The 23,395-nt window shown below is 41.0% G+C and overlaps 1 protein-coding gene across 2 annotated transcripts in view; it reads left to right on the forward strand.

The window, feature by feature from the left end:
- Window positions 1-22,981, forward strand: part of LOC122625460 (G protein-coupled receptor kinase 1) — a 133,313-nt gene extending 110,332 nt beyond the window's left edge. For both annotated transcript variants that reach the window (XM_043805544.1, XM_043805543.1), the window contains 3 exons: window positions 4,059-4,265; window positions 22,482-22,644; window positions 22,701-22,981. In XM_043805544.1, coding sequence (XP_043661479.1) covers window positions 4,059-4,265; window positions 22,482-22,644; window positions 22,701-22,883 — 553 coding nt within the window. In that variant the 3' untranslated portion in view covers window positions 22,884-22,981. The remainder of the gene's footprint in view (window positions 1-4,058; window positions 4,266-22,481; window positions 22,645-22,700) is intronic.
- The last annotated feature ends 414 nt before the right edge of the window (window positions 22,982-23,395 follow it).

Raw genomic sequence — 23,395 nt, forward strand, 5'->3', positions numbered from 1 at the left:
CAATACCGTAGGCTGAAGCATCCGTCGTTAGATGGAATGGCTTCTTGTAATCCGGGTATCTGAGCATAACATCTTCGGATGCCAAAATGTTGCGCAGTTTTTCGAAAGAATTTTTTTGCGCCTCATTGAATTGTACTTGGATGTGTCGCGATCTATGTCTGCTTACACTTCCATTTTCGCCCTTTAAGATGTCCGAAATAGGCCTTGCTATGGCTGCAAAGTCCTTAATAAAGCATCTGTAATAGCTCGCGAGACCTAGGAATGATCTAACCTCAAATATTGTTTTTGGTTCGGGGAACTCTTTTATGGCCCTGACCTTTTCTGGATCGGTGGTAGTGCCATCACTGGTGACTATAAAGCCAAGAAAGTTTACGCTTTTTTTAAAAAAACTTGACTTTTTTACTGAGACCCTCATATTTGCATCGCTTATGGTTTTTAAAACCCAATCCACGTGCTTGACATGAGCATTCTCATTTTCTGAGAAGATTATTACATCATCGACGTAGACATAGCAAGTCTTGCCGATTTGCTCTCTGAGAATGTCATCAATGGCTCTCTGGAAGATGCTGGCAGCATTTCTCAAGCCAAAGGGAAGCCTCTTGAATTCGTACTTCCCTCCGCTTACGGAGAAGGAAGTTTTTTCGCGGTCATTTTCCGCTAAGACGATCTGGTGATACCCGGACTTGAGGTCCAGTGTCGTAAAGAATTTGGCCTTGCCCAAGTTGCCCAGTATCATGGAGATATCTGGCATCGGGTATTTGTCTGGGATAGTTCTTTCGTTTAGCTTACGAAAGTCTATGACTAATCGTCTATTTTGATTGCCGGCCTCGTCGGTTCCTTTTTTATCAACCACCCATATTGGGTTGTTATAAGGAGACACCGACCTTTGAATTATACCATTTTTAAGCAGGTCTTGGATTTCGTTGTTGACGAAATCTGCTGCCCCCATGGGGTATGGATATAATTTGGCGTAAATGGGCTCTTCGCTAGTCGTCCTAATCGTGGCCACTACCGATGTGTTATATGGCAGGGCCTCGTTGGGATCTGCGAAGGCGTTTTTTCGGCTCTTTATCATTCCCAGAAATGCCTTCTTCACCAAAGGTGGTGCATCTGCGCACTCCACGTTAGTGAAGTTGACGTCAGTGCATTTATGGAATGAAATCTTCTCAACTTCGTTACCCCATTTGAGCTGGGCGGAAGCGAGGCAAAGTGATGTGCCGGCCTGTGTTAACAGATCGGCCCCGATTATCCCGTCGAATATTGTAAAATCTGGTAGAATGAAAAAAGTCGCTTTCAGATTAAAAATCGAGACGAAGCATTTTTTTGTAACAGTGGTGGTGCCGTGAATTGAGTGAATTTCGAAAGGAGAGTCCACCGGGCGGATACCCTTTAGCTCTTTGCGAGGTCGGATGAAATTTTTTGACGCGCCGGTGTCTAAAAGGAAATTCATTGGTACCCCTGCTACTTTTCGTCTGATGACGGGTAACAGGGATTTTCCCCTAAAAAATTGACGTAGTCAGAATCATACGCGGCGATGGCATCGTCGTCTATTTTTGATTCCGCTTTGGAGGCGGCGGCGGCATACGCTCCTGTCTTTTCTTCCGTATTCTGCGTAATGAAGTTAATTTTTTGTTGTTTCCTCACGGCGCCTGTGCGCTCAGAGGTGGCTGGTCTTCTGTTCTGGTAGGCGTTTGCCTGGGTCGGCTGCAGCACTCTAGAAAATGAGGGATCGACCTCCATAGGTTCTGGTGTGCCGTTGTTCTTGTAATTTTTGGTACTTTGCGGTTCGGCGTGAACCTGTGCCTTATGCTGCCTATTAAAATATGGGTTTTTGGTATTATTAGGTTGTGGGTCATGGTGGTCGTGCTTGTCAAGTTGACGACCCTGCGCTTTTGCAGTAGGTTTGCGATCTTTATCTTCTTGACTTCTTGCAAAACTGGCTGCAAAAACATATCTCTCGTGGTTAGATTCCACTTCTTGCGCTAAGGCCAGAGCTGACGGCATGTCTTTCGGCTTTGCCGCGAAAAGCACATCAGTGAGGCTGCGTTTAAGTCCCGAGATGAAAATACGCAAGGCGTCCTCTCGGAATTTTTCGCACAATATTTTTGCCGTCGATGGCTCGTGAGACATATGAGCTTTATTTGTGAGTAAGGTGAGTTTTTTCTCGACCTCATCATAATACTGTAGCAGGGTCATGTTGTATCCCTGTCTTAAAGTGCTCATGTCCTGTTCAATGACATGCATTGGACGCTTGTCACTGTAAGTGAAATCGAGCCGATTTATAATAGCATCGAAATTCAGTACAGTGCCAAACGGGGATAAAACGTTATCGGCCGCGCCCCTAACTTTGTTTCTAATAATTGTCACTGCCTCATAATGGCGAGAGGTGCCGTTGAAATTTTTAAATATGCGATACGCAGCAATCGCCGCTTGTCGCCACGAAACATATGATTCCTGTGACCCCGAGAATTCAGGCAAATATTTAACGGCGTCTAAAGTCACGCCACATTGAGAATTATTAGTTATGTCTATGGGCTCGTAGGCTTTAATTACGGGGGCCACAGCTGAGGTGGGCGCGACATGTGTTGCTGCCAACTGGCTGGCCAGTCCCTGAATTGTCTGACGCAGTTCATTTTGTACGAGTTGGTTTTTGGCGGCCTCGTCCGCTAAAGCGTTGGTCACAATTGCCTGTATTATAGCTTTGAGTTGTTCTGGATCTATCGACATTTCGGGGGGATTCGCGGTTACACGTCTTAGAGAAGAAGCTAGATTTTCGCTGTCGGACTCTGAGTCGCTGGAGTATGGTTTTTTATTCCTATATTGTGAGAATCCGGGCTGCATGAGCGGTTCAATTCGCCTAGGCATGCAGAGACTGCCTGTGTGGGTAGCAGTTGACCACAGACAAACAAACAATAAATAAAGACAAAGGCTGCAGCGTCAAGTGTCACGCTTGAATCGAATGGAAACATAAAACAACAATAAAAAATGAAAAGCTAACGTATGCGCTGTTGTAAAAAATAATTATATGATTTTTGTTTTTATTCACACTGATATGAGACCACGTTTTAGTGTATCTGCTGGATTAATAATTTGTTTTTGTTCATAATAATTTTTGCTGAAAATATATTTTTTTGTTTAAATTATTTTCTGTTGAAAATAATTTTTTGTTCAAAATAATTTCTGTTGAAAATAATTTCTTTTTATTAACTTTTGTTGGAAATAATTTTTTTGTTTAAAATAATTTCTGCTGAAAATAATTTTTTTTTCGCTGTAACATTGGCGTTGATTAACAATTGCTTTATTAAAAAAAAAAAAAAAAACGCTTCTGTGCAGCGGTTTGTGGTACATAAAAATATTAACAGACTTAAAATGCGTTTAGCATCGGTTCCCACTCACATGATTTTTTTCGGTGTGTGTGTTATTTTGTCACTAATTCCCTTCACTTTTCCCGCGCCGCTGTCTTTTGCATTGCCGCAAATTTAGAAGCTGTGTGGGCGGTGTTGGTGATGGTGGTGGTGGTGGGTGGTGGTTTTTACCACTAGTTGGGCGCCAATTATTCGAGGATGGGTCGCACCGTCTTGCGATGTTGTCATCCGTCAGGTTTCCTTCAGAGGTGAAGGGCTTCCGGGGGATCCGGGGAGCAGGAGAAGATTACTATTTACGTTGAGAGGAACTTTCCTCTTTTAACTGCCAGCCTTGTGGTCTGGCAGAGTAAGTAATAAGAATGTGTTTTACGACGCTTAGTCGGAGTATAAAATTGACGAGCTGCCGCTCTTTATTCTGGTAAATACAAATTCAAACTGATTCTTAAAGCTAACAAAGACTCGCAGCGGCCACGCAAATATGCTGTGTTTGCCGGCTGCGCACGGGTTTCCGGCCCAATGCTGGGTCAGCACTTTGACATTTTGATATTATGTTTCGTACACTGAGCCAACTGTTCTAGTTCGTTGGCTTGTGTTAACTTATAAATTCATAATTGAATCTAATTCATATATTGTTTTATAATAATTGTCAAAAATATTGATTTTATTTCTTGTTCTCTTCCTTATCTTTCGTAGGTGGCAACAGGAAGTTTCTGAAACAGTATTTGATACGGTCAACACTGAGACCGATAAACTAGAACAAAAAAAAAAATTAAAGCAAAAGCAGCACTTCGATGCAGATGAAAAGGAATCGGATTGTATATTACATGGATACATAAAAAAGCTTGGGGGCTCTTTTGCATCTTTATGGCAAACAAAATACGCCAAGTTATATCCAAATAGGTATGTGTCAATTCCATAAATGGCGAACGAGAAATTTCAACATTATTTTACAATATTGATAGAAAATGGAAAAACTATAATAAACGGAATAAAATAAAAAAAAAGGTTCAAAATTGTAGGTGTGACGAGCAGGCGTAGCACATTTTTTTTTGGAAAATCGATAAAAAATTTACAAACCTAATAAATATATAAAATAATATCAAAACAATGGCAGTTTTGGTCGGTTTGTGTTCGTTTGAGTGGGCGTGGAATCATTTGTAAACAAAATTGCGCTGCGTCCATGTCTCTAGAATCTGTATGCTTAATTTCAACCCTCTAGTTTTTATAGTTCCCGAAATCTCGACGTTTACTTTATACTTGGAGCTTTACACTTGGAGCCATTTAAGTTTAAGTTCCCGAGATCTCGACGTTTACTTTATACTTGGAGCTTTACACTTGGAGCCATTTAAGTTTAATACGTTATCACGCGATCGGATTGTAAGTCCATATGACACGAAATGTCCTTTTACTGCAGGCATACACGCGAATGCTTTATTATTAAGAGAAGGTCGTTAATGAAAATGGTAAAATGGAGTGGACTGGGTGGTTCCCTTGGATGCGACCGGATGCGACTCGGAGAATACAAGAAAACAATTTTTTAAAGAGGACCCGTTGCATCCTGCCAACCTAACCTAAAATTCAATTTACAAGATCAACAGGGAAACCTAATAAATCAAGTTTCTTACTAGAAAAGAATGATTAACAAAGTCAGTGTAGATTACATATGTTTAAAGATTATTTTTGAAGTCCTGTATTACCAGGAAAGTTTTCTCCAAAAGGTTAGTGGTTGTTGATCTGCGTTTCAAAAAACCATGCTGACATGGTGATATAATTAACCTACAAATGTGCTGCAAATAAGGAGTGATAACATTTTCAAACAGCTTAGGGATACCCGACAATTTAGAGATTCCTTTGTAATAGCTTTCATCCATTTTGTTACCTATTTTAACGGGGAGGGATCACAAAAGACTCCTTCCGTATATGCGAAGTCCGAAATTTACAGAGATAAGGTAAACAATTTCAGCCCAGGGATTCTGCACATAATCTAAGCACACATCCAGGGATTCCTTCGGGGCCTGGCGAATCGAAAGGCTTAATACGCTGAAGATCATAAAGCAGTGAGATTTTGTTTAGAGTGGGACCAAATATTAAATTCGTCTTTGATACCGTGTAAGAGTAAGGCTGCTTGGAAAAAACTTGGTAAATAGATCGACTATTGTCTGTAGTATTTTTAAAAAATAGCGAGGATGGGTATGAAATTGTTTGGCGCTTAGTGTTAACGAAATTATAAAAGTGTTTTGGATCCTGCGCTAACTGGAACTTGCAATGGCATAAATCATTTTTTAGTACTGAGCAGTAAGCATATTTAGAAACGATAGACTGAGAACCGGTATTTTTAAATGTTACATTTCTTAGGTGTGTCAACTCTTTGTTAAACTAATGGGGTTTATTAGAGATTGACGGATAGTACATCGGAATTCAAGAGCTAAATAAAGATTTATTTGCGGTATAAAAAATATTTATGGCATCCGCTAATTTGTTCCACTAGTAAAGATCGGACCAATTAAAGCAAATTTATCCTCAGAAAGTTTGCCTTGCGAAAATAATGAATTTGTTTGATTGACTTCTTTGATCTCTCCTTTTTTACGGAACCTATGTCGATTGTCACCCCGAAAGTAGGATGATATGGATCTTTAGGTTAGGTAAGAGGTGCTACTCTGGACAGAAACACACTTTCAGGACTTGTTACAAAACATAGATCGATTAATCGACCAAGAGAGTTTCGAATATAATTAACTTGCGACAACTTGCGATATTGGAATATGACAGCTTTACGCATATGAACCTATGACCTAACCACAATTAGGACTCCACCTCCCCGTCTGGAGGGACGATCATGCCTGTATATTGTATAAAAACATGGGAAAACTGCAGTGTTAAGTATATCCGGTATTAACCAAGTCGCTGTAAACACTAGAAAAGTAAATTCTCACGGGCCCATTGATCTTATTATATCCGTTACTCGTTGAGTAAAAGGGTATACTAGATTCATTGAAAAGTATGTTGCAGGCAAAAGGAAGCGTTCCGACCATATCGAGTATTTATATTCTTGAACAGGATCAATAGCGGAGTCGATCTGGCTATGTCCGTCTTTCCGTCCGCATGAATCTCAGGAAGTATAAAACTTTAACGGCTACAAGGCGCCCAAAACTGCCACACCCACACTTTTTAAAATAATTAGATATTATTTAAGTTTTGTATTTGTCTTGTAGAACTCTACCAGTATGACGAAAATTTGTGTGCCACGCCCACTCTACGCAAATCTGCCACGCCCACAGTTTTAAAAAAAGGTCTTAACAATTTTTCCTTTTATTATTAGTCTTGTAAATTAGAGGGCTGCATAACACCATTCAAACCGGCAAATGAGACATTCGTGTTGAAACGAACGAAGTGAATTCGGCGCGTTTGCAAATGAACGAAGTGAAGTCGGCAACACGCGTCGACTTCAATTCATTCAATTCAAACGGCACATTCTGAAACGAATGAAGTGAAGACCGAGTAAAGTGAATGGGTGATTCGAATGTCTTGTCTGCGTATGTGTGTGTGTGTGTGAGTTTCAATAAAAGATGCTAAATTCGTGTTTTAATATTATTACATAACTGATAATACATTATATTCTTATCTTATAAATATATATATATATATTTTTTTAATTTTCAATGTTATTGTGTAAAAACATAATTTTATTAATATTTTCCGAGTTAAGCGAAATGGCAGAACGTTTGTCTGTTATTAAATAATACACAAACACAGAAAACTTAGACTTACCTCCGCGCTGTCCGAACTCATTTTACACAATGACAACATAAAGAATTCAGAGTACTCTGAATTTCTATTGAACATTCATTGGCTTCATTTAGTCTTTGCGCGCATTCATTGACTTCGTTTCGTTCGGGTGCCCAAAACTCCGAACCCATACGAAGTGAACGCAAAGAGATCGCGACAACTGAATGGTATGTATTCTGAATACTTACTAAAACGAATGAGTACTCTAAATGCAAACAAAGAGAATGGTGTTATGCAGCCCTCTATTGTAAATTCCTTTCGATTTGCCCACAAACAGTCTTCAACACTGAGGGTGTGTAGTTTGGAGGAAAATAATACATCCGTTCCAGTTGAGTTTGAAATTTCGAATGATCTTTATGTTTCTTTCATAGTTCTTTATATCTGGGTTAGTTACATATGTCCTTATACTAATGCGATTCTGTAAGTAAAGAGGTTTTGGGTGGCTGGTGATTCAGCATCTCAAGTTCTAGTTGATACAAAGACTCAGCGTTTTAAGTGTTATCCGATACATCATTTCGAGTTTTAGTTAATACTAAAACTCAGCGTTTCAAGTGAGACGACACAAAGCATTTCTGGGTGCCCTCTAGACTTCTGGTTGTCGAGGAAGTTTGGACGGGGCACCGCCGAGGGTAAATGCTGGTTGCTGTTAACGTAGCAGATGGAGCGATGGTGGGTGTAAAGGTGCCACGTGGTGTGGTATTCGGTGCGAAAATAGGTGTCTTTTTGAGGAAGCAGGCCACGGCTCGTACCAGTATCAGTAGTACTCGAACGAAAAAGAAATGCGTGTGCTGGGGGTGAATTCAATTTTCGACATGACCTTCTATTTAAGATATATGTTCTTAGGCTTAGCTTAACAGTGGTTGGCGAAGGCGGGGCGAATTCGCAAAGAGCGAGAGAGAGCTTTATTATGCTCCCGCCTTTGCCCTAAACTAACTTACAATAAGCTTCAACTTTTTTCCTTCTTCATATGCCAACAATAAACAATGGCCGACAATATGGGTTCAGCCAACACCGGCCCCGTTGAACACCTCCACGGCTTCAACAAATCGGCAGCGGCGCCAGCTTGTGGATCGCCCTCCGGAAGATGGCTCCATCACTCCTCCTAAGGTCGACGACCCTGACCTTGCCGTCCTCTCCTGCGTGCGTCGCGACGATCCTTTCCAGTAGCCACTGTTGAGGAAGCAGGTTGTCCTCTGCCACGACGGCGAGTTGGCCCTCCTCGACGTTGGCCTTCTCCTCGTGCCACTTGCCGCGAACCTGAAAGCCCAGGACATATTCCCGGGACCATCGCCGCCAGAACGTTTGCCTGACTGACGAGACAAGCCGCCATTACCGCAAGCAACTGAGAGCCGCCTGGTCCGGGGTCCGGAGTGCTGGTGCTGCGAAGTAACGACTCGCTCCGACGAAGTTCGTCGCACCGTCTGCGGACATCCTCGTCGACCAATGAATCTTTGAAAAGCCAATAGAAAAAAATCAGTACTTAGATCTGAGACAATCTCTAAGTGAACCGCCTTGGACGCAAACTAAAAAAATAAGGCAACGTAGGACTTATACGGGGGCATTCCTCGAATTTTTAATGTCGTATAGACAGGGCCAGAAAAATCAACGCCACATATCGCAAATGGGCGGAGAGCACGGAGTCTATCTGCGGATAGTTTTCCTATAATTTATGTCATCAGTCGAGGCTTGCATTTGAAGCAGCGCACACATGATCGAACTGTCTGACTGCAGAGTTCCTGAGCGTTTACGGCCCAAATACGCTGTCGTAGGATGCTCACAAGTGCTTGAGGGCCGACCTGAATATTGGAATGGTGCAAATGCCGGACGTAGCTGTGCACAAACTGCAAGAGTTTCGTCAACAGCAAGCCTTTACGAACCTTTTCAATTTCTACTTGATACTCGTGCTTTTGTACTATTTCGATAATCTTATGAAACGCTTCATTGTATTCAGTCGGTGACAGAGTTTCTTCGAAAACTATACCCTTGTCTTTGCATTTTCTTATAAAGCGGAACATATAAGCAAACACCCTCGATGACATCCAGCAAATCGGAAGTTTGCACAGCAGCGGTCAGTCCGACCACAGTCTTCCTAGCTTCCTGACGCAAGACTTCCTCATCCGGCTCGAAATGCGCATTTTTGGGCCAGTTTTCTTCTTCGTCCTTCAGAAATGTTGGGCCAGTGAACCAGATCGACTGTCCTATCTCGTCGACGTCACAACCTCTCGAAACGATATCTGCTGGGTTCTGCTTTGTGGGAACATGCCGCCATGTAGCTTCTCCTGACCATTCTTGAATCTCCGCTACCCTGTTCGAAACGAATGTCGACAACGAAGATGGATGAGATCGAATCCAGTGAAGAGTAACTTCAGAGTCCGACGAGTATACAATTCGTTCGATAGGGGCATTTAAAAAGGGTTTGATTCTATGGCAGAGATCTGCGAGAAGGTGAGCGGCACATAACTCAAGCCTTGGGAGCGTTTTGGTCTGGAGCGGCGCTACTTTTGACTTTGAAGTCAACAACGATATTTTAAAACCTTCGGCAGTTTTGCTACGAATATAGACGCAAGCTCCATAAGCTCTCATGGAGGCGTCGGCAAAGGCATGTAGCTGTACCGGTGACAATGGGTCTGTATGCACGAACCGAGGAATCGATATCTCATCCAGTTGAGACAGAGTGCTTTTTAGCATATCCCAAGCTGTTTCCAAATGCATCGGAATTGACTCATCCCAATCTAACTTATTAAGCCAGAGATCCTGCAATAGGATCTTTCCTTTAATCACAATGGGACTTAACAATCCGAGGGGTTCAAACAGCTTCGATGTCACCGATAGCATGTTCCGTTTTGTCGCTCGGAGACCCATGACAGAAGTGTCAATTTTGAACTTGAAGGCCTTAACTTAACGCCTTAGTTGCCTCTGAATCCGAGATAGGTATCGACTTAACTGTGCTCTCAGATGCAGTGACCTCAGGTGAGTTTGAAAACCACTTTGTCAATTCAAAACCTGCTGTTTGAAGAACCTGAGACACTTCAGACTTAATTGTCTTTAGCTCCTCTACGCATGCAGCACCAGTTAACATGTCATCGACGTAAAAATCGGATCCAATTACGTCGGCAGCTGTAGGGAATGAAAATTTAGCAGATTCACTCAACCTCTTTAAACACCGAATAGCCAGAAATGGGGCTGGTCCAGTACCATATGTGACGGTGTTGAGCTTGTATAATCTCAAGGATTCAGAGGGGTCTCTCCTCCACACTATGAGTTGAAACTTCCTATCCGCTTCATTAACCATTACTTGGCGATACATCTTTTTTCTCTTTTGTCTGTAGGCGACATATGACCTAGGCCGAGATATTCTTCCATGAATTCCAAGTACATGGTCTTCATGTTAGTATCTCGAGACAACCTTCCCTCAAGCGACAAAAACCGCCGCTTTGCAACCTCGAAGGAGTTGCCTAATCCATTTGGATCAGATTTAAACGGCAGCCTTACTTCAAACCGACCTGATGGCAGTACCTGAGTAGTCGGAATAATGGTCTTATGGTCTTATGGTCTTATGGAATAATGGTCTTCACATAACTTGTGCTCAAGCGACAGAATTTTCTTTGGATTTGGCATTTCCTCCAGCGACCAAAATTTCTGTAGTGTGCTGTCAATCGATACTAAAGGTTCTTCACTACAACTGAAACTATTCACAACTTGTTTCGGGACTGCAGATCGGACCAATTAAAGCAAATTTATCCTCAGAAAGTTTGCCTTGCGAAAATAATGAATTTGTTTGATTGACTTCTTTGATCTCTCCTTTTTTACGGAACCTATGTCGATTGTCACCCCGAAAGTAGGATGATATGGATCTTTAGGTTAGGTAAGAGGTGCTACTCTGGACAGAAACACACTTTCAGGACTTGTTACAAAACATAGATCGATTAATCGACCAAGAGAGTTTCGAATATAATTAACTTGCGACAACTTGCGATATTGGAATATGACAGCTTTACGCATATGAACCTATGACCTAACCACAATTAGGACTCCACCTCCCCGTCTGGAGGGACGATCATGCCTGTATATTGTATAAAAACATGGGAAAACTGCAGTGTTAAGTATATCCGGTATTAACCAAGTCGCTGTAAACACTAGAAAAGTAAATTCTCACGGGCCCATTGATCTTATTATATCCGTTACTCGTTGAGTAAAAGGGTATACTAGATTCATTGAAAAGTATGTTGCAGGCAAAAGGAAGCGTTCCGACCATATCGAGTATTTATATTCTTGAACAGGATCAATAGCGGAGTCGATCTGGCTATGTCCGTCTTTCCGTCCGCATGAATCTCAGGAAGTATAAAACTTTAACGGCTACAAGGCGCCCAAAACTGCCACACCCACACTTTTTAAAATAATTAGATATTATTTAAGTTTTGTATTTGTCTTGTAGAACTCTACCAGTATGACGAAAATTTGTGTGCCACGCCCACTCTAACGCCCACCAACTACGCAAATCTGCCACGCCCACAGTTTTAAAAAAAGGTCTTAACAATTTTTCCTTTTATTATTAGTCTTGTAAATTAGAGGGCTGCATAACACCATTCAAACCGGCAAATGAGACATTCGTGTTGAAACGAACGAAGTGAATTCGGCGCGTTTGCAAATGAACGAAGTGAAGTCGGCAACACGCGTCGACTTCAATTCATTCAATTCAAACGGCACATTCTGAAACGAATGAAGTGAAGACCGAGTAAAGTGAATGGGTGATTCGAATGTCTTGTCTGCGTATGTGTGTGTGTGTGTGAGTTTCAATAAAAGATGCTAAATTCGTGTTTTAATATTATTACATAACTGATAATACATTATATTCTTATCTTATAAATATATATATATATATTTTTTTAATTTTCAATGTTATTGTGTAAAAACATAATTTTATTAATATTTTCCGAGTTAAGCGAAATGGCAGAACGTTTGTCTGTTATTAAATAATACACAAACACAGAAAACTTAGACTTACCTCCGCGCTGTCCGAACTCATTTTACACAATGACAACATAAAGAATTCAGAGTACTCTGAATTTCTATTGAACATTCATTGGCTTCATTTAGTCTTTGCGCGCATTCATTGACTTCGTTTCGTTCGGGTGCCCAAAACTCCGAACCCATACGAAGTGAACGCAAAGAGATCGCGACAACTGAATGGTATGTATTCTGAATACTTACTAAAACGAATGAGTACTCTAAATGCAAACAAAGAGAATGGTGTTATGCAGCCCTCTATTGTAAATTCCTTTCGATTTGCCCACAAACAGTCTTCAACACTGAGGGTGTGTAGTTTGGAGGAAAATAATACATCCGTTCCAGTTGAGTTTGAAATTTCGAATGATCTTTATGTTTCTTTCATAGTTCTTTACATCTGGGTTAGTTACATATGTCCTTATACTAATGCGATTCTGTAAGTAAAGAGGTTTTGGGTGGCTGGTGATTCAGCATCTCAAGTTCTAGTTGATACAAAGACTCAGCGTTTTAAGTGTTATCCGATACATCATTTCGAGTTTTAGTTAATACTAAAACTCAGCGTTTCAAGTGAGACGACACAAAGCATTTCTGGGTGCCCTCTAGACTTCTGGTTGTCGAGGAAGTTTGGACGGGGCACCGCCGAGGGTAAATGCTGGTTGCTGTTAACGTAGCAGATGGAGCGATGGTGGGTGTAAAGGTGCCACGTGGTGTGGTATTCGGTGCGAAAATAGGTGTCTTTTTGAGGAAGCAGGCCACGGCTCGTACCAGTATCAGTAGTACTCGAACGAAAAAGAAATGCGTGTGCTGGGGGTGAATTCAATTTTCGACATGACCTTCTATTTAAGATATATGTTCTTAGGCTTAGCTTAACAGTGGTTGGCGAAGGCGGGGCGAATTCGCAAAGAGCGAGAGAGAGCTTTATTATGCTCCCGCCTTTGCCCTAAACTAACTTACAATAAGCTTCAACTTTTTTCCTTCTTCATATGCCAACAATAAACAATGGCCGACAATATGGGTTCAGCCAACACCGGCCCCGTTGAACACCTCCACGGCTTCAACAAATCGGCAGCGGCGCCAGCTTGTGGATCGCCCTCCGGAAGATGGCTCCATCACTCCTCCTAAGGTCGACGACCCTGACCTTGCCGTCCTCTCCTGCGTGCGTCGCGACGATCCTTTCCAGTAGCCACTGTTGAGGAAGCAGGTTGTCCTCTGCCACGACGGCGAGTTGGCCCTCCTCGACGTTGGCCTTCTCCTCGTGCCACTTGCCGCGAACCTGAAAGCCCAGGACATATTCCCGGGACCATCGCCGCCAGAACGTTTGCCTGACTGACGAGACAAGCCGCCATTACCGCAAGCAACTGAGAGCCGCCTGGTCCGGGGTCCGGAGTGCTGGTGCTGCGAAGTAACGACTCGCTCCGACGAAGTTCGTCGCACCGTCTGCGGACATCCTCGTCGACCAATGAATCTTTGAAAAGCCAATAGAAAAAAATCAGTACTTAGATCTGAGACAATCTCTAAGTGAACCGCCTTGGACGCAAACTAAAAAAATAAGGCAACGTAGGACTTATACGGGGGCATTCCTCGAATTTTTAATGTCGTATAGACAGGGCCAGAAAAATCAACGCCACATATCGCAAATGGGCGGAGAGCACGGAGTCTATCTGCGGATAGTTTTCCTATAATTTATGTCATCAGTCGAGGCTTGCATTTGAAGCAGCGCACACATGATCGAACTGTCTGACTGCAGAGTTCCTGAGCGTTTACGGCCCAAATACGCTGTCGTAGGATGCTCACAAGTGCTTGAGGGCCGACCTGAATATTGGAATGGTGCAAATGCCGGACGTAGCTGTGCACAAACTGCAAGAGTTTCGTCAACAGCAAGCCTTTACGAACCTTTTCAATTTCTACTTGATACTCGTGCTTTTGTACTATTTCGATAATCTTATGAAACGCTTCATTGTATTCAGTCGGTGACAGAGTTTCTTCGAAAACTATACCCTTGTCTTTGCATTTTCTTATAAAGCGGAACATATAAGCAAACACCCTCGATGACATCCAGCAAATCGGAAGTTTGCACAGCAGCGGTCAGTCCGACCACAGTCTTCCTAGCTTCCTGACGCAAGACTTCCTCATCCGGCTCGAAATGCGCATTTTTGGGCCAGTTTTCTTCTTCGTCCTTCAGAAATGTTGGGCCAGTGAACCAGATCGACTGTCCTATCTCGTCGACGTCACAACCTCTCGAAACGATATCTGCTGGGTTCTGCTTTGTGGGAACATGCCGCCATGTAGCTTCTCCTGACCATTCTTGAATCTCCGCTACCCTGTTCGAAACGAATGTCGACAACGAAGATGGATGAGATCGAATCCAGTGAAGAGTAACTTCAGAGTCCGACGAGTATACAATTCGTTCGATAGGGGCATTTAAAAAGGGTTTGATTCTATGGCAGAGATCTGCGAGAAGGTGAGCGGCACATAACTCAAGCCTTGGGAGCGTTTTGGTCTGGAGCGGCGCTACTTTTGACTTTGAAGTCAACAACGATATTTTAAAACCTTCGGCAGTTTTGCTACGAATATAGACGCAAGCTCCATAAGCTCTCATGGAGGCGTCGGCAAAGGCATGTAGCTGTACCGGTGACAATGGGTCTGTATGCACGAACCGAGGAATCGATATCTCATCCAGTTGAGACAGAGTGCTTTTTAGCATATCCCAAGCTGTTTCCAAATGCATCGGAATTGACTCATCCCAATCTAACTTATTAAGCCAGAGATCCTGCAATAGGATCTTTCCTTTAATCACAATGGGACTTAACAATCCGAGGGGTTCAAACAGCTTCGATGTCACCGATAGCATGTTCCGTTTTGTCGCTCGGAGACCCATGACAGAAGTGTCAATTTTGAACTTGAAGGCCTTAACTTAACGCCTTAGTTGCCTCTGAATCCGAGATAGGTATCGACTTAACTGTGCTCTCAGATGCAGTGACCTCAGGTGAGTTTGAAAACCACTTTGTCAATTCAAAACCTGCTGTTTGAAGAACCTGAGACACTTCAGACTTAATTGTCTTTAGCTCCTCTACGCATGCAGCACCAGTTAACATGTCATCGACGTAAAAATCGGATCCAATTACGTCGGCAGCTGTAGGGAATGAAAATTTAGCAGATTCACTCAACCTCTTTAAACACCGAATAGCCAGAAATGGGGCTGGTCCAGTACCATATGTGACGGTGTTGAGCTTGTATAATCTCAAGGATTCAGAGGGGTCTCTCCTCCACACTATGAGTTGAAACTTCCTATCCGCTTCATTAACCATTACTTGGCGATACATCTTTTTTCTCTTTTGTCTGTAGGCGACATATGACCTAGGCCGAGATATTCTTCCATGAATTCCAAGTACATGGTCTTCATGTTAGTATCTCGAGACAACCTTCCCTCAAGCGACAAAAACCGCCGCTTTGCAACCTCGAAGGAGTTGCCTAATCCATTTGGATCAGATTTAAACGGCAGCCTTACTTCAAACCGACCTGATGGCAGTACCTGAGTAGTCGGAATAATGGTCTTATGGTCTTATGGTCTTATGGAATAATGGTCTTCACATAACTTGTGCTCAAGCGACAGAATTTTCTTTGGATTTGGCATTTCCTCCAGCGACCAAAATTTCTGTAGTGTGCTGTCAATCGATACTAAAGGTTCTTCACTACAACTGAAACTATTCACAACTTGTTTCGGGACTGCAGACTTGTATCTGCCCGAAACAACCCAACCAAGAAGGGTCTTTTGTAGAGTTGGATAGTCAGGACCTTGTCTAATTTGACCAACAGCTCGCAATTGGAAAAATGATTCTGCTCCTATCAACACATCAATTTTTGTGACTTGTTGAAATATGGGTCTGCTAATGGTAGGTTCTTCTGAATCTTCCAATCACTGACGTTCACCGACTGATCAGGATGGTAACCGGAGATCGATTTTAAGATCCAGAAATCGAAGGAGAACTCACTACCATTTATTCGCGACTTCACCACTATGTGTACCTTTTTTTTGACTTGAGAATTGGACTCGCCAATACCAAGTAAGTTGATACACGACTCCTCTCTACGAATCTGTAAGCGGTTCGCCAGTTCTTCTGTGATAAAATTCGTTTGAGACCCAGAGTCCAGCAGAGCTCGGGCTAACACGTATTCTCCGTTTTTCATACGGACGCTTATGATTGACGTAGCCAAAATCACCCTGCCCAATGACGTGGCATGCATAACATGTGACGTGGAAGGCTGATCTTGGTTAAAAGTAGGAGACATGGTCTCTGGCGGGGGTGGCAATGCTAAACTGTTCTCAGGCACTGTATATCTATGAAGCAGAATATGGTGTGAGCGGTCACAAACTCGACACTTTTTGCCTTTGCATTTTGAAACAGTATGGCCTTTTCGCAGACAATTGATACATAAGGAGGCAGACTTAACAAACTCGAACCTTTGCATTACAAAGAGACGCCCAAACGGGCTACAATTCTGTAGCAAATGATCTGCTGCATTGCAATAGCTACAAGTTTGCTGAGGCTTGCTGTTGGAGAAGGAACACGAGAATGAGCTACGATTATGTGGCTTGCTCGACACAATTTTATCTTGCTTCGGCTTTGTCGACTTTGCGCCCAAAGCGGCAAAGTCTCATAATCGAGCTGTTCCTCCCATTTTTGTTTGGTCACTGGGTCGACTCTATTCAATACCAAATATATCAACATTGCATTCGAAATTTTGTATCATCTCCTATCTATAACAGAGAACCCTAAATCGACGAAACAGTATCGATAAGGTTTCTCAAGGAGGAAGCGGACTGATGCAATATTTTAGGAAGACTAAACAATGTTGATATATTATTCATAAAGATGAGGCATTCGTTATCGTTATACCAGAGCTACAGCAGCTGGTCCCGGAGCTTCGCTGACGCTTGCTACCTTCAAGGCAGGCAACAGGGACGTTATTTTTGCCTTGGTCACTATACAATGTTCTTCCAACTCGTCCCAAAATTAATCGCCACAATCTATGCCTTCTATCTGTTCTTGTAATTGATTTGCCTTACTAATTGAAGCATTTAAGTTTTCTAGTCGACATTTCAATTCTTCCTCTAATAGCGGAATCGATCCCGTTTCTAATCGCTCATTTAATCGGCGAATTGTTCTGACCCGACTTTGGAGCTTGCTTTTCAGCTCTTCCAGAATCGATTTTTTTTTGGTTTCTAGGCTCATTATACCTGTTACTCGTAGAGTAAAAGGGTATACTAGATTCGTTGAAAAGTATGTTACAGGCAGAAGGAAGCGTTTCCGACCATATAAAGTATATATATTCTTGATCAGGATCAATAGCCGAGTCGATATGGCCATGTCCGTCTGTCCGTATGAACGTCGAGATCTCAGGAACTACAAAAGGTAGAAAGTTGAGACTAAGCATACAGACTCCAGAGACATAGACGCAGCGCAAGTTTGTCGATTCATGTTGCCACGCCCACTCTAACGCCCACAAACCGCCCAAAACTGCCACGCCCACACTTTTAAAAAAAGTTTCGATATTTTTATACCCGTTACTCGTAGAGTAAAAGGGTATACTAGATTCGTTGAAAAGTATGTAACAGGCAGAAGGAAGTGTTTCCGACCATATAAAGTATATATATTCTTGATCAGGATCAGTAGCCGAGTCGATCTGGCCATGTCCGTCTGTCCGTCCGTCTGTCTGTCCGTCTGTCCGTCTGTCCGTATGAACGTCGAGATCTCAGGAACAACAAAAGGTAGAAAGTTGAGATTAAGAATACAGACTCCAGGGACATAGACGCGGCGCAAGTTTGTCGATTCATGTTGCCACGCCCACTCTAACGCCCACAAACCGCCAAAAACTGCCACGCCCACACTTTTAAAAAAGGTTTTGATATTTTTTCATTTTTGTATTAGTCTTGTAAATTTCTATCGATTTGCCAAAAAACTTTTTGCCACGCCCACTCCAACGCCCACAGACCGCCAAAAACTGCCACGCCCACACTTTTGAAAAAGGTTTTAATATTTTTTCATTTTTGTATTAGTCTTGTAAATTTCTATCGATTTGCCAAAAAACTTTTTGCCACGCCCACTCTAACGCCCACAGACCGCCAAAAACTGCCACGCCCACACTTTTGAAAAAGGTTTTAATATTTTTTCATTTTTGTATTAGTCTTGTAAATTTCTAACGATTTGCCAAAAAACTTTTTGCCACGCCCACTCTTGCGCCCACAAACCGCCAAAAACTGTCAGTGCTGAAGACTCTCCTTCGCACTTCCACTAGCTGAGTAACGGGTATCAGATAGTCGGGGAACTCGACTATAGCATTCTCTCTTGTTTCATTTATGTATTAGTCTTGTAAATTTCTAACGATTTCCAAAAAAACTTTTTGCCACGCCCACTCTAACGCCCACAAACTGCCCAAAGCTGCCACGCCCACACTTTTGATGAATGTTTTGATATTTTTTGTATTTTTGTATTAGTCTTGTTAATTTCTATCGATTTGCCAAAAAACTTTTTGCCACGCCCACTCTAACGCCCACAAACCGCCAAAAACTGTCAGTGTTAAAGACTCTCCTTCGCAATTCCACTAGCTAAGTAACGGGTATCAGATAGTCGGGGAACTCGACTATAGCGTTCTCTCTTGTTTTAAATTGAATATTTAAATTAATTAAATATTATTTCCAAATTAAAGAAATAAATGGCCGAAACAAATTATCTCAAATCAGACCGACAATATAATTTAATAACCTTCGAATCAATAATTAGAAATTTATTAAACCAAACAAATAGGTTATTTTTAATTTCATAAATTATTAATTTATTGTTTGAAACGTATATTAAATATTTTTCTGATGAGAACAACGAAAACAAATTATTTAAATTGAAATTCAAGTCACGCAGTATCAATTATTAGTGGGTGCGAAAAGACGCCGAAAAGGGTATACCCGCAGAATACAGGGTAGCGCGTCACTTGGCGGTCCTCTAATCTAAGCGCGCTAACGAAAAGGGCCAAACATCAACATCGCAGGTAGCGGTGCAAAAGCGAAGCGAAAACGAAAAGTTCACCGCTGCAGCTGCTAGTATATAAGGCTGTATGTGTATTAGTGCGCAAGCTTGGATTAACTTCCCAACTATTAATGCAAGTTTCATCGAACGAGAGGGGGAAGGGGCGACAGTGATTGCAATAATACAGTACAAAATAATAAATAACTGTTGTGTCCAAAAGCGGTTTAATATATTTATTTGTATGTATTTTATCAAAAAATAAATTGGATAATTTGCATGCAATCTAGCTCTACTATATTGATACGTACATATGTGCCAAGAACTGAAAGCGAGGTGCAATATTCCAGCACAAGACAATAAACATTAAATTTGTCTATAACTCTAGCTTTCAATTTTTTGCAAAAATACCTCTGATTTCCGAATGCTAATTTTGGCATTTCCTTACGGCCACTTTCCTTAGAAGCTCCCTCGGTGGTGGTGGCAATTCCGGAAGCAGGGTATTTCGCGACCGACACGGAATACGTTTAATATATATTTATTATTTAAACACAATAGCGCGTCGCGGGCAACAATATATTTATTTATTTGCACTCAAAAAAACAAAGAACAATTTTTTATATGGCACTTTTATGGTTATGTATAAATATATGTGTATGTATATTACTTATGTATGTGTCACTGTCACTTTAATTGAATGTTGCCTTTTGTTTAAACTTTTATTATCTTGTCCACCCGGGGGCGCCATGAATTTTTTAATTAGTTTATTAAAAAATATTAACCGAACTTTGGTGGCAAGAATAATTAATTTTTACTTTCGCAACGACGAGAACGAAATATAAATGCGTGTGCTCGGGGTGAATTTAATTTTCGACATGACCTTCTATTTTACATATATGTTCTTAGGCCTAGCTTAACAGAGGTTGGCGAAGGCGGGCGAATTCGCAAAAAGGGAGAGAGAGCTTTATTATGCTCCCGCCTTCGCCCTAAACTAACTTACACTAGACTTCAAGTTTTTTCCTTCTTCAAATGCCAACAATAAACAACAAACAATAAACAATGACCGACAATATGGGTTCAGCCAACACCGTCTGTAGTTTGACGCCATTGCAATTTGCGACATTTCTCCTCCTTTCCACTAATCAGTCTTGTAATATATAATATTTTGCATTTGTTTGAGTTACATTTTAGTCGTTCTTACATATCTAAATGTTTCTTATAAACTTACATGTTTCCTTATAGTACTGTATTTCATTCCCATAAATCACTACATAATTTGGAGTTATCACAAATTCTGTGTCATTCATGGGGAGTGCAATTATTCTTCGTAAGGAAAAAGTTTTTTTTTTAAATATAGGCAATCGAATTAAAAATAATGTCTGTATTGTTAATGATAGTGCTTAACTCTAAAAATTCGAACATATGCTCATCAGATAATTACTGTAGGCCTTGGTTTTCAAATTCGAGAACACATCTATCCGTTTTTGGTCTGTCAAATGGAAATCAGAAATTTTCTCCTAACGTGGTCAACAACAGGCTCGCGACAACGTCATTCATTTTTAGACCTAACATGTCTATAGTAAGTGCAATTCTACCAATATATTCTAACCTCCATTATGCCGTTATTATAATTGTTAACAAGAGAGAACGATATAGTCGAGTTCTCCGACTATATGATACCCGTTACTCAGCTATTGGAAGTGCGCAGGAGAGTCTTCAACACTGACAGTTTTTGCCGGTTGTAGGCGTTAGAATGGGCGTGGCCAAAAGTTTTTTGACAAATCGATAGAAATTTACAAGACTAATGCAAAAATGAAAATATATCCAAACATTTTTTAAAAGTGTGGGCGTGGCAGCTTTGGGCGGTTTGTGGGCGTTAGAGTGGGCGTGGCAAGATGATTCGATAAACTTGCGCTGCGTCTATGTCTCTGGAGTTTGTATGCTTAATCTGAATCTTTCTAGCTTTTGCAGTTCCTGAGATCTCAGCGTTCATACGGACGGACACGCAGACGGACGGACAGACAGACGGACATGGTCAGATCGACTGGGCTATTGATCCTGATCAAGAATATATATACTTTATATGGTCGGAAACGCTTCCTTCTGCCTGTTACATACTTTTCAACGAATCTATAATACCCTCTTACTCTACGAGTAACGGGTATAATAATTTGTATGTCAGCGGCGATATGACTTATAAAAATTATTTGTTGAAGTATAATTTTCTCTTAAAAAAAAATGTATTTTTTCGGCTTCAAAAGGTAGTTTTCCGTCCGATTTTCTCTTCTCGGCCAAACGCACCAAAAGTTAACACATATTAACCGTATAGTACACACAATAGCTTAAGTTTGCAACTTTTTTACAGGATTACAGGTATTTTACTAATATAATATAAAAAACCAAGTTGTCCGAATTCTATAAAAAAATCGCACATGCTAAAGTTGTTAGATGTCGACACTTTCGTAATATCTTATGCAACCAACTTTGCAACGATGAAATATTAGAGTCACAACCAAATTAAATATTATGCAGCTGTTCATTAACATCGGGATACAGAAGCAAATCATGCACAATTAAGATCGAGCTGGTTGACCCCTTTTTAGGGCGTCAGTAACCAAAATCCATAACTTAATGCTCACGGTCACACTGGTTAGATCTAATATTGTCAACCCGGCCACTTTCATTCCCAAAGGCTTAAGTTCTGTATTAATTAATCACCCGACAGAAGTCTTTTTTAAGCCTAATTATTATCTATGGAAATCGTGGATTTCATAAGAAAACAGTTTTCTACAATTTTTCCCGTGTCTTGTGAATAACGTATTAAACTCCCAGCGGCAAGCAGTGGAAGACTGATGTGAGAGAACTCATTGTCAGCTGTTAACCTTCTAATCATTAAGTGCCAAACCAATCTGATCATAAAGCACTCGATAGATGTCAGCTGACATCAAAGATGGCCAAACTGAACTCTATTGAAAAAATCCTAAAAAAAACACCCCATATTTTCACAATAGTGTATGTTAAACTTAATTAAATTTTAATTTTAATAAAACAGTTTTATCTGCAATGTTGAAAACACTTCGCTTGCAAAGTTATTATTTAAAAAATATATATACAAATATTAAAATATTGTTAGTAACTTGTTATTGTTAGTAATTAAAACTTAAACAGTTACAATTATTTTCTTCAGAGGCATTTGATAAAGCGTCAGTACTTTAAATCTGTTAAAATTTTAACTATGAAAACAAGCATTATAGAAAATTTTTAATGCACAAAATCTCTTTATGTAAATTATTTTTCCTTTAAGGCTTGAGCTACATTCGGAAAGTGGAAATAATAAGCCAGAATTAATTTTTATGGACCAAGTAGAAGATATATCATCGGATTTTATTCTGCACAAAAACGAGAATTGCATTCAAATTCGCATTAATGATGGAACCCGAGATGGCAGAATTATTTTGACAAACTCAGTAAGCTAAATACCTACTTTTCTTACCATTTAAGCACAAACTATTTTTTATTTCAGGATGAAATAGGATTAAAAGAATGGGTATCTTCTCTAAGATCCGCACACAAAATTTCTCAAGACCTCTTGGGATCGATGGCTAAAAAAGCTGGAAAAATATATGGCAGTGAAAGAGATGTCAACAAATCCATGTATATTTTTGGTGCGAACTGTTCAACGAAAACTTCTAACGGGTCTAATTAATATATTTATATTGAGTTCATTAGCTTAAAGATTTATAACATGTAATATGTAGAGGTACAGCTTATATAAATAAATGTGAAACTCCTTAAAGATTAAAATTTTTGGGGTGTTTCCCCCCGGGCCCGTATTCCCTGTCGCCGGGCCTGTTTCCCCCCGGGCCCGTATTCCCTGTCGCCGGGCCTGAATAAATTACATTTTTTAACAAAGTGATCTTTATTATAAATTACAGTGCTGTAATGTTTGCAATAATCAAAGACATAAATTTAGGAGCTCCTGGCGACAGCGAGAGCCGACTTACACCCCCAAGGGAAGCAATGGTTTCAACAGCTTCCTTAAGGGGTAGCAGACACAGCTAATTCACTGCTCGGGCGACTCCATCTCTTCCAGGCAGCAGCTCAACGACTTTCACTTAAGGTTACTTAATGGGCGGCAAGTTTAAATCCACAACTAATCCAGGCTTGGGAGTGCGCCACTTCGACCGCTGCTACAGTAAGGTTAAATACTCAGGCCAC

This window comes from Drosophila teissieri, unplaced genomic scaffold (genome assembly GCF_016746235.2).
Source record: "Drosophila teissieri strain GT53w unplaced genomic scaffold, Prin_Dtei_1.1 Segkk10_quiver_pilon_scaf, whole genome shotgun sequence".
In the NCBI taxonomy this organism is placed as follows: Eukaryota; Metazoa; Arthropoda; class Insecta; order Diptera; family Drosophilidae; genus Drosophila; species Drosophila teissieri.